This window comes from Lineus longissimus, chromosome 9 (assembly GCF_910592395.1).
Source record: "Lineus longissimus chromosome 9, tnLinLong1.2, whole genome shotgun sequence".
Lineage (NCBI taxonomy): Eukaryota > Metazoa > Nemertea > Pilidiophora > Heteronemertea > Lineidae > Lineus > Lineus longissimus.
Genome location: NC_088316.1, coordinates 9,286,780 through 9,302,993, shown reverse-complemented (window position 1 = coordinate 9,302,993; position 16,214 = coordinate 9,286,780). Strand labels below are relative to the sequence as shown.

The following is a 16,214-nucleotide window of genomic DNA, read 5'->3' as shown; positions in this document are numbered from 1 at the left end:
ACTTTGCGCAACGAGCACTGATCGAAGATCACTGGTTTGGTAGAACCCATGGTGTGTGGATGCCAGTTCATTGTTCTCCTGTTGAGCTGTTAGTTTGAGGCCAGGGGCCTGATTCACAAAGCACTATTTGGGACTTACGGGCCCGTAACATACTCTTAGATAACACTTAAGGAGTTAAGTGGTATTCACAAAAGACCCTTAAACTTACGCAAATACATAGTGTAATCGTAACTCTACGTGAGGTACCGGACCCATCTTAGTGTACACTTAGGGCATTTGGTAAGGCAACGCGCGCTAGAATGGCGGCTGTAATATTTGCTGAAGAAGACGTCAGACGAGCTCTCTGTCGGGAACGGATTTTCGGTATCGGTTGCACCCTCTTGATGAGTATGACGACGTCGATTTGTTCAAACGGTACAGGATGTATCGGTGATGTAACGGTGATGCCAGTCACATCAGCCAACCTAGTGTCTCAAGGGTTGTTTTACGAGTTGCTACGGCACTGGTGAGAAAGGCACAACAATTCGTTTCATTCCCTCAGCCGGATACCCAGGAACGTATTATAGAGGGTTTCTACAGCGAGCGACGCAGAATAATCAACACATGTCAAATTTAATGTTAGTATTTTTTATCGGGCGGGCCCAACTCCCTCCCACATGATGAACCAAGCAACATATCAAATTCACGCCCTCGTATTCTCGGAAAAAAAATATTTAGCTAGCCTTCAGAGCCAGAACATTTATTGCTCTTGGTAATGATAGAGAATAGCTAAAGCCTTTTCATAGGCCTATTGACGGATGTATGAACACGCTTACTTACTTTACGTATTTTCCCTGTGTTTTCGGTAGTAGCATATTCACCCGCAGTATCTACCCCACCTTCAAGGCCACACACAAGATCTACACCCAGCAAGCCAATGATCTTTTCTTCTGTATCGTTTAAACCATTAGCATTCTCATCACCACCATTCTCGCCGTCATCAGAAAATGGAACATTTCCTGTCACCTGCCTCTTTTTCATTTCGTCATACCCTTCTTTTTTACCTTTTGCTTCAAGTCCTCCCACTTCTTCTCTCGGCCGGATGCATGGTGCAATAGAACATATCTTCTTGGTAATTGTTACGAACTCCCCCTGTGAGTTCAAGTGGGTTGTTGGTTCTATGCAAGATGCGACACTTCTGTGTATGAAAAAACTGAACGAGACTGGTTTTAAATGTAAACAAATATAAGTTTGATACAAAATACATACAGGAATTCTATTCAAGAGTCACTTCAGAATGAGTTTCAGCACGTGTCGACATTATTGCGTTTCGCGAAAGGGAGCAGACTTCGACACTAGCTAGATTTCGGCGCTAAGTTCAGAATATTGAGTTACCTCAGCATACAGGCTAGACACGCCTTGTGGATTCCAGAATCATTCATGCACGTGCAGTTACATTCGGTTCCCTCGTGGACGTCTCGTGACACTCCCGAACCATTCTTTCTCGTACAGCATACTATTTCGTTTCAAGCGTTGGCGGCACTCGGCCTCAGCACTGAGCTGGCTTCCTTGCACCCAGCCTAACTCCGGGGCTCCGTCTCAACGTTGCGAGCTTTTTCGTTTGCTCTCAATCACGTTCTGCTTTCTCGGCGTCACTCTCAAGTCTGCTCTCCCTGCGCTCCCTGTGCGCGCGGTATTTTATGTTTCATAACACACCAAAGTTCATGTAACACAAAGTAATCAAATCTGAATTTGCTTGAAATCACTTTGTTATGCTGTTGCACCAGGTCAGTGAGTTTGTCGATTTCTTTCGGAGAGAAATTGTTTTTTCTAGGGCGTTTTTGGGCCATTGTAATATTGGGAAACGCCGTTGGAATACCACGTATGGAAGTCTTCTGTACTGCCATGCAAACCCTTAGGCCTTCTGTCACGATTGTGTATAAACATGCAATGCAATGAGCTAAAATACCTTACCCTTTCATTACGAGAGACGTTTTAAAGTTTGCTATAGCAAGCTACGTGTGTTCACTCAGGACTTATTCATTCACTTTGCGTAAGCAATTGCTTAGATAATACTTAGATAGCTTCATGAATAACACTTAGGGTTCCCTAACCTTTCACGTAAGTTCACCCTATGAGTGCTCTCAGAGTGATCTAAGATCGGAAATCTAAGAGTGCTTTGTGAATCAGGCCCCAGGTCTGTTGAGTTGGGTTTTGGTTCTTGGCTACGTTCTTGTCCAGGATTTGTTAATTATAAGTTTTATATGATATTATAGACCTGCGAGGGCAGCCTTGCAAAGGCTTAAAAATATAGCCCTGCGAGGGCAGAGACATTGCCTTGCGGAGGCCAAAATGCCCTTCGAGGGCAAGATTAAGCAGAAACGAGCAAGGGTGTCTGCCAACCCAAAGGATTATAGGGGTCATGCCCAAATTTAGTAAAAAAATATAGTTTATGTGAGGCCTGGCCTAATCCATGTCTATACATAATCAATATACCAAGTATACGAACATGGGTAGTGTATAGGGCCTACCGCGTTCTGTTCAGCACTCCTGCTTGCGGTCGATAGGGTCAGCGAAGCTATAACAACGCATTTGTTTAGGGTGTGTTGCTTCTGTCATTGATTTCCAGCTGTGCTTTGATTTACGCTGAATAAGGCCGTTTTATACCCTGTGTTTGGTATGGGTTGTTATATATATATTGAGGGCCTTCAGTCTCTCAGGCACATTCGCCCGTTGTTTAAATTAACATATGAACGTTTCTTGTAAAATTCACTTTGCGATGGGAGAGTGTTGGGAGAGTATTGGGGAAAATACTCAAAAGGTATGGAGGGTACTACTTCTGTGTAGTACATAGGAAAGAGGGGAGTTCACGAATGCCACCCCCCCCCCCCCCAAATACTCTATAGTCAACGTGAAATGAGAGATGCACAGTGCTACTCGGGAACCCCTAGAATCCCATATGAATTAGCCCACGCTGGACTAGGCCAAATCTCTTCCTCCGGCTGGACATATGTTACCGTATAATCGCCAACCTACGGTAGTGAACCGGTCCTAACCGATCCTCTGTACATGGAAACTAAGATCATGGTGTTAAAGTCAATAGTATTTGGAACACGATTGATCCACTCATATTCATGGAACCGGCCGGCGTCTAAAGAACTAGGTTTCTGGGAGGGGGGGGGGGGGGACAAGGTGACGACCTTGTATCCACTGGCAAGTGAGACCTTATTTCACTTAACAACTGGGGACGAGGTTGGAGTCAAGCAAATGATGACGTCATCAGTCAAAAAACGTAATGGGTACCTACATCATGATAATCAATTTCGGTGGTTATTCGATCAGGGTCCGGAGAGAGTGATCGCTGCTGGGGCACTTCTGATCGCTGCTGATCGCCGCTTGGAACCGCTTTGATGATAGCCGCTCAGGCCCTCACGTGACCTGGTCTCCAATCATCATTTTGCCAGTGCGCATGCGTTGATAATGAACTGAGAGTGGCCAGGCGGTGCAGCGAAATCTTATTTGAATATTCTATCAATAGTTGAGTCAGGGGAGGAGGGGCTTAGCATGACTGGGATAGATATCCATTTTGAGTTCCCGTATCTACTTCGACGGTACTGGACCGAAAAGTAAGGTGATCTCTCCTGGGGACTATCACAGTGTCTCCACTAAAATGCCACTGATTAATGCCATTAATCAATCAATTCTGGTCAGATAACCTTGTTCGTCGCTGCTGAGGACCTTGAGTAAGTCCCGTTAAATACATCAGTGATCAATGCCCTTAATCAATCAATACTGGTCCAACAATTAAGCTGATCGCTCCTAGGGACCCTCAGAGTGTCTCCACTCAAATGCGAGTAATCAATGCCGATAATGAATCAATACTGGTCGGATAAGTAGGTTGATCGCTCCTGGGGACCTTCAGAGTGACTCCACTTAAATACGAGTAATGATTGCCCGTAATCAATTAATAATGGTCAGATAAGACTGTTGGTCGCTGCTTGGGACCTTTAGGCAGTTTCCTCGAATATATCAGCGATTAATGCCCTTAATCGATCAATTCAAGTCATATAAGTAAGCTGATCGCTCCAGGGGACCTTCAGAGTGTATCCACTTAAATACGAGTAATGATTGCCCGTAATCAATTGATAATGGTCAGATAAGACTGTTCGTCGCTGCTTGGGACCTTTAGTCAGTTTCCTCGAATATATCAGCGATTAATGCCCTTAATCTACCAATTCAAGTCATATAAGTAAGTGATCGCTCCAGGGGACCTTCAGAGTGTCTCCACTTAAATACGAGTAATGATTGCCCGTAATCAATTAATAATGGTCAGATAAGACTGTTCGTCGCTGCTTGGGACCTTTAGTCAGTTTCCTCGAATATATCAGCGATTAATGCCCTTAATTGACCAATTCTAGTCAGATAAGTAAGCTGATCGCTCCAGGGGACCTTCAGAGTGTCTCCACTAACATACCAGTGATTAATGCCCTTAATCAATCAATACTGGTCGGATAAGTAGGTTGATCGCTCCTGGGGACCTTTAGAGTGACTCCACTAAAATGCGAGTGATTAATGCGTTAATCAATCAATACTGGTCAGATAAGTAGGTTGATCGCTCCTGGGGACCTTCAGAGTGACTCCACTAAAATGCGAGTGATTAATGCCGTTAATCAATCAATACTGGACCGATAACCAATTTAGTCGCTCCTTGGGACCCCCAGAGTGTCTCCACTAACATACCAGTGAATAATGTCCTAAATCAATCAAAACTGGTTGGATAAGTAGGTTGATCGCTCCTGGGGACCTCCAGAGTGTCTCCACTAAAATGCGAGTGATTATTGCCATTTATCAATCAATACTGGACCGTTAACCAATTTGGTCGCTCCTCGGGACCCCCAGAGTGTATCCACTAAAATACCAGTAATTCATGCCGTTAATCAATCAATACTGATTCGATAAGTAAGTAAATCGCTCCTGGGGCCATTCAGAGTGTATTCACTAAAATATAAATACTTAATGCCGTTAATCAATCAATACTGGTCGGGAAAGTAGGTTGATCGCTCCTGGTGACCATAAGAGTGAGTCCACTAAAATACGAGTGATTACTGCCCTTAATCAATCAATACTGGTCGGATAAGTAGGTTAATCGCTCTTGGGGACCTTCAGAGAGTCTCCACTAAAATGCGAATTATTAATGCCGTTGATCTATCAATGCTGGACTGATAACCGAGTTGGTCGCTCCTGGGGACTCCAAGAGTGTCTCCGCTAAAATATCAGTAATTCATGCCGTTAATCAATCAATACTTATTTGATAAGTGAGTAGATCGCTCCTGGGGACATTCAGAGGGTATTCACTAAAATGCGAGTGATTAATGCCCTTAATCAATAACTACTGGTCCGATTAGTAAATAGATCGCTCCTGGGCCCTTCAGAGTGCCTCCACTAAAATACCAGTGATTATTGCAGTTAATCAATCAATACTGGACCGACAACCAAGTTGGTCCGCTGGGGACCCCCATATTGTCTTCATTAAAATACCAGTAATTCATGCCGTTCTTCAATCAAAACTGGTTTGATTAGTAAGAAGATAGCTCCTTGGACATTCAGAGGGTATTCACTGAAATGCGAGTGATTAATGCCCTTAATCAATAAATACTGGTCCGATTAGTAAATGGATCGCTCCTGGGCCCTTCAGAGTGCCACCACTAAAATACCAGTGATTATTGCAGTTAATCAATGAATACTGGACCGATAACCTATTTGGTTGCTCCTGGGGATCTTCAGAGAGTCTCCACTTCAATGCGAATGATTAATGCCGTTAATCTATCAAAACTGGCTCGATACCCAAGTTGGTCACTCCTGGGGACCCCCAGAGTGTTGCCACTAAAATGCGAGTAATTCATGCCGTTAATCAATCAAAATTGGTTTGATAAGTAAGTAGATCGCTCCTGGGGACCTCCAGAGTGTCTCCACTGAAATACCAGTGATTCATGCCATTAATCAATCAATTCTCGTCAGTAAGCTTGTTCTTCGCCGCTGGGAGCTTTTGTGAGTCTCCTCGAATATGTCATTGATTAATGCACGTAATCAATCAATACTGGCCCGAATAGTAAGCTGATCGCTCCTGGGACCTTCAGAGTGTCTCTAAATAACGGTAATTATTACTCTTAATCAATCAATATACTGGTCCAGTAAAGCTGATCGCTCCTGGGGGCCTTGTAGAGTGCCTCCACTAAAATACGAGTGATTAAAGCCATTGATTAATCAATACTGGTCGGATAAGTAGATTGATCGCTCCTGTGGATCTTCATAGTGTTTCAACTAAAATGCGACTGATTGATACCATCAATCAATACTGGACCGATAAGTTAGTTGATCGCTCCTGGGGAAGCACAGAGTGTCTCCACAAAAATACCAGTAATTCAAGCCCTTAATCAATCAATACTGGTCGGATAAGGAGGTTGATCGCTGCTGGGGACCTTCAGGGTGTCTCCCCTTAATTGCGACTGATTAATGCCGTTAATCAATCAATACTGGTCGGATAAGTAAGCTGATCACTCCTGAAGACATCTGAGTGACTCCACTAAAATATCGGTAATTCAAGCCCTTAATCAATCAATACTGGACCAATAAGTAGGTTGCTCGCTCCTGGGGACCTTCAGAGTGTCTCCATTAAAATTCGAGTGATTAATGCCGTTAATCAATTAATACTGGTCGGATAAGTAAGTTGATCACTCCTGAGGACCATCAGAGTGACTCCACTAAAATATCAGTTATCGATGCCATCAATTTTGGTCAGATAACCTTGTTGATCACTGCTGGTGAACTTCAGCAAGTCTCGTCGAATAGGTCAGTGATTAATTCCATTAATCAATCTATATATATGTTTATTTCGTACATCAAAAAGGGACATATTTTACAGTGCCATGGTCCGAAAAACCAGTTGATCACTGCTGCATGGGGACGTTCAGCGTGCCTCCTCAAAATTATCACAGATTCATGCCATTATTCAATCAACTCTGGTCAGATAACCTTGTTGATCGCTGCTTGGGATTTTCACAATGGCTCCGCCTCCTTTCTTGCAGAACATATTTTGTTCTGAAGGGGACAAATCTGTGTTGAAACAGGTTTTAAATTCTAGGGGCATAGCCCCCCCCCCCCCCCTCCCGCCGATATGCCTCGCCCACACCGCACTAAGTATGGTCCGGAATATTGTTGAGGGGACTGGGCAGTTGATCAAAGGGGTATTGTCTTTTTCATGCTCTTCTTTTGATTCATCATCAATTGCTTGAATCTATAAACACAGTTGATATCATCCAGTATCTTTTAGATGTCGATGAATGCCATCAAACCAATCAATATCTCCTATAAAATCATCAATATATATCACCAGAATAATTAATCGAAAGCTCAAAACATTTTATTCTATCATTTAGAGACTACTATTAAACATACATAGGGAGTTTACTACTCCCTGCCAAACATAAACAATAAAATACAAAGAATAATAAAATCGTGATAGGCCTAGCCGTTGCATCGAAATTACTAGTTTGACACTATATACCAGCTGTTTATAATGATCCTCCCCGGCCAATCAGAAAGGGTGAATTCCGAGGGAACGGGTTAGTAACACATGTTTCATGATTCATTAATTCCTTATGTTCCGTTTATAATGTAAATATACTCAAATACACAAGATAAATAAAGTACAGGGACTTGACGCACTCCACCCCAGAAAAAAAACCTATAATAAGCACAAAACATCTGAAGTCCTAGTGAAATAAAAGGCCAGCTATTGATAATCAGGTTGTCATGGTCAACCGCCCTCTGGAACCACGGCTGGAACCTCGCCATGATCACCTTCAATCAACGCGAGTGTCACGTGAGGACCTGAGCGGCGATCATCAAAGCGGTTCCCAGTAGCGGATCAGAAGTGCCGCAGTAGCAATCACACATTTTAATTTTGATGAGGGGGTGTGTAGAAGGCGCGGTTCGATATGTTTCAGTGACATTGATTGAATAAATCAGTATCGTCGCATTGTCAACACGCGTTGGATGTTGGTCAATAAGGCTCTCCCGAGGGTGCGTTTGCGGCTTTTTTCTGGTTCTCTCTAACTTTAAAGGCAGATTTATCAAGAAATACTTGACGTATTGACTTGAGACCAATGGTGTTCGTTAGAGGAAATCTATATCTTTATTTTAAGACCAAAAACGCGCAGATTCAAAAATGATGTGACTGATTGCTTTACAAATAATGTAAAGAAAACGCCCCAATTATGCAATTCTAAGTGTGACTTATATGTTTATTCCTTTATGGCGGTACGCTATGAAATGTTCTTCTATTTGGCTCGTCAGATAGCATGATTATTCCTTACATATACCGAACATTTGTATGCAGACCACATCTTTTCTGAAGTTGAGAGGGGTAAGACTCAAAATATAATATGTGATGGTTACCTGGATTCAATATCGATTTTGAATCGGTCAACTTTATAAATGACGGTTTGGCGTTCTTTTAAATATAGCAACTCTCAATTTTGTTTGGATGCTCTATTTGATTTAGGAACGTGGAAGATGTTACATGTAGGCTTTGTTTGACACTCGGAACTTATACATTTGAAGTTTAAAGAAGAAAAGCTTCAAAGACCTGATCTATCTTTCTTATTGTTTATATACATATTATTACTCTACATGATGTCTCCGTACAAAAAGCCTAAACCTGCAGTAACTGGACGTACTGATTTGTTAGGCTGATTGTGCATAGCCCGAGCTCCCAAGGCCTTATGAAATGTATCAAATCAAAGGCACATTTAACCTCTAACATTCGCAGTGACGTGCAATAATCACCTCCGGTTTAAACGACATTTTTTTATCGATGATTAACCCACTATATGGTAAAACTTCAGTTTGTACCAAACCTTCCAAAGTCACCAGCTTCGCATTTCTCTGGAACTTCTTGATTCTCGAGAACTACGACCTTTCAGGTCACGCAACTCTACGTTTTAGGCCGTTTTCCACTTAAAGGGCCATTGTCCATTTATTGAGGGGAATATTACCCAGCTGTCGGCTGCTCAGTCACCTCCTACTCTATATAAGTAGTTTCCATCAACAAATTGCGCAAAAAAGGGGAAAGGGATAATTTCAGGGTTTGGGGTGTACGAAGGTAGGGGGATGATTTTTGACGGCTTTTAACCCGCGAATCAGCATGTTCAATTGCGAGCTGATTGGTTTAATACAAGTGCGTGACTTAATAGATGGCAGTTTTCGGTTGTGGTTACAAGGAATGAATGTTTTTTTACGAAAACAATTTCATTTCAAGCAACAGGATGAGATGTAATCTTGTTATGAAATTTAGACTGAAATATGAAGGAATTAAAGAAATAGGCATTCTCTGGGAAACCGCCTTTTTTGCTTTTCTGGACCAACAGTCTTTATTCTCAATCGTTGTCTCGTGCACACCGCTAGGAGAAATGTTTAGAAAAATGTGGACCCAAGAAGATATATAGGAGTCAGATTAAAAGCATCGAAATTAAGGATATGAACACGGTTGATCGGACGAAAAAAGTATTCAAGCTCTGCTTGGACATTCCTCTTCCTACATTAAATCACCCCTCAGCGTTAAAATCAGTTAACTTAAGTACATGTATTATAGATACGACGTATTCTTTGTATACAAGAACTAATTTTTTTTCAGTTTTACCTAATGATATCAAGATTTTCATCAGGAAATCTTCAACAACGCATTTTTCGACATACGTTGTTGTTCTTGTAATCCGTTTATCAAACCACTGCCAATATGCATTTAGGTGCCAAATTATGGTATCATCTTATTAATATTCTGCGAGTCATTGAACCATAATTGGTAAGAAAAATATATCCACCAGATACAATATAAATCTTTTATCTTCTCAACACATGCAATCCAAGTTTATTAATTGTACATGGAATTGTAAGCAATTCCTCTTCAAATGGGATTCGAACCAAAACCCTCGCATAAAGCAAGACAAAGGGACATCACCACCGCGAACTACTTGCCAAACTTCTTCCACAAAATGAACATAATACATAGTTTAAGTGTGGTTTGCGAACACGGGCAAAAGAATCACCAAAATCTTAAGATTTCCCCGAATCGTTCAATTATTTTCAATATCAATTTCAATTTTTTTTTCTTAAACAGAGACATGAAATTTGCAAACATATAGAACTAATCTCTTTCCGATTAATGCATTCCCAAGACATGCGCAAATTTGGCTTCGGTGGTATTTTTAATTCCCACCCAACCAAATGTATTTTTCAGATTTATACTATAGTGAAAATGGGCGGGAATCACGTAATAACTACGTCCGGATTAACAGTGGAAGCCAATACGAGGCGCTTCATTGTCGATGACAGAAAAGAGATGTATTACAGGGCGGAGGTGCAAAATCGGATTTTCAACAGAGAAATAAGGGAGGTAAGCATAGGCATTATCCATATATATAATTTTATGGGATCCGCAGGTTGGTTCGCTGGAACCATGGCGATAATTGCCATGAGTGCTAAGCTCAACATCGATGAGTATTTACTGGCTAAGACTATTAGAATACAACCATGTACAACATTTCATCCATATTGTTAGTCATTCGTCACCAATACATTATGGCATTTTAATCATATAAATTCTTTTTTTAGCTTTGATTTTTATCATTTTAGCACTACCGGCAAATCAGGCTTCAAAAGTTAAGTTACTCTCGCCCTGAACTGTTTTAAACTTATTATTCTGCAGCTTTATCAAGAAATATCCCGATTAGAGCTGCTGTCAGAAATGCCAGCGTCACCTCGGTATCACAAGAAAGATGAATATGTGTTGATATACCCGCCAGACAAGAGAAGCGGCAAACCAGAAAATTTCGGCAAGGGAGTGAAATCAGAAATAAAACAGTAAGTTCTATATGTACAGTTTAGCTCATATCAATATCAATACCTAAAACTTATGATGATACCTAAACTATTCAACCGTTTTCAACGAGGTTTGCACAAGGTTGTAGCATAAAGGAATAAGCATAAAAGTCTCACTAAGAATTACGTAATTCAAGTGTTTTCTTAAAAACATTGTAAAGCAATCAGTCGGTTTATGCCTGTTTCGCCTATTCCTGTTTCGCCTAATCTTGTTTCGCCTACAAAATTCCTGTTTTGCCTATTCCTGTTCCGCCTGTTCCTGTTTCGCCTATTCCTGTTTCGCCTACTTCCTGTTTCGCCTACTTTCTAGTACCCCTACAATAAATCGACTCTCCCAGGGGGAACCTTAGGGATGCATGTCCATTTTATGGGGAAAATGTGAGGGGACAATTGGATGATGTTAACGATGTGATTACAATTTGACTAATCAAATGCCATCAACTTTGTTAACAAACCATGCCATGACCGTTTTGAAAGAGTCACCTTGAAAGCGGGGACAGTCCGGGACTTATTTGACCATATGACCATACTGACACACAGTAAAAACTAATAGATTAAGTAGAGTAAAGCAGTCGCTTATTTTATAAAAACAGGAATTCATGAGTTTTTGATAAAAATACATAATATTGTACATTCTCATAATTATTTTATCAAAATCAGCTGTAAAACCCATGTCATATTAAAGAACAATGTAGCTATAGGTATTCTTTCTATTACGAAGCCAGTTACTGACTAAGACAAAAGAAAGAGAATCCACAATATAAAATGCAGGCCTAAGAAACCTTTCTCAAATCTAATGAAAGGGTAAACTTTCTTACTATTTTATTTCTTTCCTTTTAAAATAAGCTAAAACATAAGCCGATGTAAGCTATGTATAATTTTCCAAAGTTATTCCGAATAATACTGAAATAATTGACATGTCGCTAAATCCGTTATTTCAGACTTTATTCTTAATGATAGCCTTTAACACTATAGTAAGGGACGGTTCATATTCCTACGTCTGTAGGGAGGTTAGCAATACATTTGAATAGGCGAAACAGGAATAGGCGAAACAGGAATTAGGCGAAGCAGGAATTAGGCGAAACAGGAAGTAGGCGAATCAGGAATAGGCGAATAAGGAATTAGGCGAAACAGGAATAGGCGGAACAGGAATTGACCAATCAGTCATTGTATTTTTTTATTTCTTCCAACGAACAGCGTTGGTTTGAATTCAATGTGTCAAGTACTTTTGGAGAAATCCACAGCTTTGCACAAACGGACACAATTTTTAAACGTTATCTTATCAAATAACATAAAGGAAACGCACGCTATTTCATCGCTAACATCTATGGCCAACATTTTTATCGATAACTGATAAAAACCTGAAATGCTTAGCCCTTGTGGTTTTGGAGATATTCTATGTGTATTTGGTGTCTTTTTACTTTGAAATACAACTGTACATGACTGTAGTTGATTTTGATTAAGACAGAGGAACCACCAGACTCTTTGGTCTCCAACATCATGACGTGCGGGTTCGCTGATTGGTGTCGTAATAAACTAGGCCTAATAACGTGCATACCACCATTTTTTACGCCGATTCGGCTTGCTTACCGTTCCAAGTAAGATAACCTTATTTAAATGAACATGGTGAAAGGACAACACTTTTGGGCAAATGATTCTGGAGGGTTTATTATGGTTCCTGGTTCTTTCAGAACAGGAACCATATTGTGTTTGGTCATGGTGTCTGTCTGTGTGTGTGTGTGTCTGTGTGTCTGTGTGTCTGTGTGTGCGTGCGTCTGTGTGTGTGTGTGTCTGTCCAGTCTTATGACTGTCACAGCTCAGTTAAAATGAGGGTTAGAGGTCTAGAAACAGTTCCTACCCCTAGGTTTGTGGACACTAGCAATCTAATGAGCCCATCATTGTCAACTTACGACACGGGGATCATGGTGAAATTGACATTTTGAGATGTGAGATTTTGTCTGTCACACTTTTCAGATGCGAATATCTCTGTCCCTATTCAGGTTAGAAGTTTGGAAACAAGGTCTACCCTAGGTTATTGATGTGCCTGATTTCAATGAGTGCATCAAATTCAATCTCAGTTATCAGGGTCATGGTGATATTGATATATCGAATTTGATATTTTGAGATATCTTGACATCTGAGTAAGTTAGCAATGTGCAACCAAGTCTAGGTAATGTGTAGTTACCAAAGAGTTAAATGACATGAAAATGTACAGTGTCAGGCATTTGGATCATTAAGATATCATGAGATTTTCATATAACAATTTTGATAATTTGAACTATCTCGGTCTGTGGGAGGAGTAGAGTCATGGAACCTTCACCTATGCCCAGGTTATTGAGGTTGCCCATTCAGGTTATGCAATGACCTTGAAGGTCAGAGGTCAAGGTCAAGGTCAAATCACCTGCCAATGAAACCACTGATATTTCAACTGTTTAGTCTATGACACGGGAACAACATGCCAATCTATATCTTCTGTGATGCTTTGAAGGTCAAACGTCAAGGGCAAGGTCGAAAGTTATAAAGCAGGCATCCTCTCCTATCTCGGTCTGTCGAAGGGGTTGAGTTGTGGAGCCTTAACCTATGCCTATGATAGGTGGCAGTTTAGATTATGCAGTGACTTTGAAGGTTTGAGGTCAAGATCTGATCACCTTGAAACATAAAACTGTTGCTATTTTTGAGTGTATTTCTTGTGATATTTGAACATGTTTTGGAGGTGCTTTACAAGAAATGTGTATGATGACGTCACAGAATGACGAGAGCGTAGCATATTTTCGATACTCCATGCTACCAGATCAAAATAAAACGAAATCCTTAGTCTCTGGCTTACAGAGATGCTGAACATGAGATTAACCGGTTCCGCATCGTGCCACACCGTTTTCAGTGTGAACACTTAATACGAATTAAGGTTTAAATTCAATTCGAATTAAAACTAGTGTCAACAGAACTTTATTTCAACATTCAGCACATCGGGAACCATCAGACATTTACAATGTCATCTTGTTGTTATCCGAGATTGTCCAACCCGCATTGTTTGCTCGCAAAAAAGGTGTCTTTTTGATGGCTGTGTTTGACGTAATTACAATTTGGAAAAAAAACTAACGTTAGCGGTGAAATAGCGTGCGTTTCCTTTATGTTATTTAATACGATAACGTTTTGAAATTGTGTCAGTTTGTGCAAAGGTGTGCGTGAATACGGGGTGGTTCTCCCTTTGTACATGAACAAGTAAAACAATGTTATCACCAAACAAATACTAAGTTTAGATAACCTAAAGAAGATTCATTAACTTCATGAAAATCTATTCATTGAAAACCAACAGGATTTACCATGTGTTGTTATTGTGTTGAATGGGAATGAGAAAATGGAAGAGGTTAGGAAGTAATTTATGCAGATTGTTTGATCATAAATTTTGTTAGATTTAAATAGTGATGGACTTCATAATAAGATAACAAGAATGTTATGAGGCTTCTTTGAGTATTACTTAACAGAACAAATAAATATTAGATATAATAATTACGTTGAAATCGATATCCTTTTACAATTCTTGGTGGACATTTGATTTCCTACCTCCTAGTGTCACCATTTTCACATTCATAACCGATTTATTTAAAGTGACAAAAACTGAGCCAACAAGAAACCCCATAAAATGTTCGGATGAATTCACTGAAGAACCATTTTTTGGGCGGGAAGCATGTTTTCTTGTGAAGAATTTAAAGATAGATACCCATTTTATTTTTAAAAAAACACAACCACAAAATAAAATATTAGTGTGTATAAGTCTTTTGCGTTGGCCCCTCTCCTAGGGGGCCTTTTAATTGCAAAAATGATAATTTACCCCCTTCTTTGGTCGTTGATCCTACTTTCAACAAACAAATAGCTACTTTGGGCAATGCAAAGGACATATGCTACACCTTAAGTGAAAACACTAAAATACCTAGGTCCTTAATTTCCTAAAATACATCTAAATCAATCATCGAAAATCATTTTTCTTCACCAAAAACGTTAATCTAAAAATCCGACACATCCAAATCCGAGGGGAATTTTAAAATCTCGAAAAACGAACATCACGCAACACACATAACACACCTAGATCAGATATTTCACCAAAAATCCTACACCTATCACACTCCGAACAATAAATAGATATTCGTAGTTTTTCATTTCCTGACTTTAAAAATGTTTTAATTCTGGTCTTTTCCTCAGTTGTACTCTATTCTCTGGGTGAAGTTCGTTATAGAGAACAAAAGATGCATCAACATTTTGAAAATCAATCTCACTTTAATTTTCTCTTTTCAATTGAAGGTTAACGAAATCAGTGGTTTCTTTTCGATGTTCATCCCAAGCCTTAGATTCTCTTTGTAACCTTTCAACAGCTAAATTGTGTCTTTTCATTTCATCTTGATAACCATTTTTATCTATGGCTTTGAAAAGATATCCTGCCCCCGAAAAGGTAACAGCGTTTGCTACGGCACCAATTATCACTCCAGCCATTTACAAACTGTGAGAAAATGATTTAGAATAAATTTGAAAGTTGAATAAATTGTGAAACCCCCAGAAAAATCCCATGGTGAAACCGCCTACGTCGTATGCTTCGTTACCTCCGAAGAAAGAAATTTCAAAGGAGCAATATCTGAGAGACTTGTACTTTAACCCCCAAAGCACTCTGGCCTATACAAATGGAAGTCAACTTTGGAGAAAAATAAAATCTGATGGAAACTTAGCAAGAACAGAGAACTAAAAGATTTCCGAGCTAATTTACCAACCTACCAACTACATAAACCAATCACAGAATAAGTCACTTTCCGAAAAACAATGGTTTCTTACATCGATCAACAATGGCAAGCCGATTCAGTGGATTTACAGAAGTATCAAAAAGACAATAAAAACTTCAGATACATTTTAACTGTCATTGATTTATTCAGTCGTTACGCTTGGGCTTTACCTCTAAAGACATAGAAGGAAGAAGAAGTGAAAGATTTATTTGTCACTATTTTTAAAGAAGCCAAACCCGGGAAACTATAATTTGATGATGGTCAAGAATTTTACAACAAGTTTCTGAAAGAATTACAGGAGAAAAATAACATGAAATGGTTCTCAACTTTCTCAAGCAAAAATGCAGCTGCTGCCAAAGGTTTAACCGAACTTTAAAAATAAGAATGTGGAAATATTTCACTGCAAAAGAGACTTACAAATGGTTGGAGATTCTTGACAATCTAGTGAATGGTTACAACAACACATTTCACTCATCTATTGGAATTAAACCAATCGAAGCTAGACAAGAAGATAACGCTGGAACAGTG

At 39.9% G+C, this 16,214-nt stretch overlaps 1 protein-coding gene across 2 annotated transcripts in view; it reads left to right on the top strand.

Moving 5' to 3' along the window:
• LOC135493844 (gamma-aminobutyric acid type B receptor subunit 2-like) overlaps positions 1 to 16,214 on the top strand; it is a 600,170-nt gene that overhangs the window by 541,097 nt on the left and 42,859 nt on the right. For both annotated transcript variants that reach the window (XM_064781458.1, XM_064781459.1), the window contains 2 exons: positions 10,277 to 10,432; positions 10,745 to 10,899. In XM_064781458.1, coding sequence (XP_064637528.1) covers positions 10,277 to 10,432; positions 10,745 to 10,899 — 311 coding nt within the window. The remainder of the gene's footprint in view (positions 1 to 10,276; positions 10,433 to 10,744; positions 10,900 to 16,214) is intronic.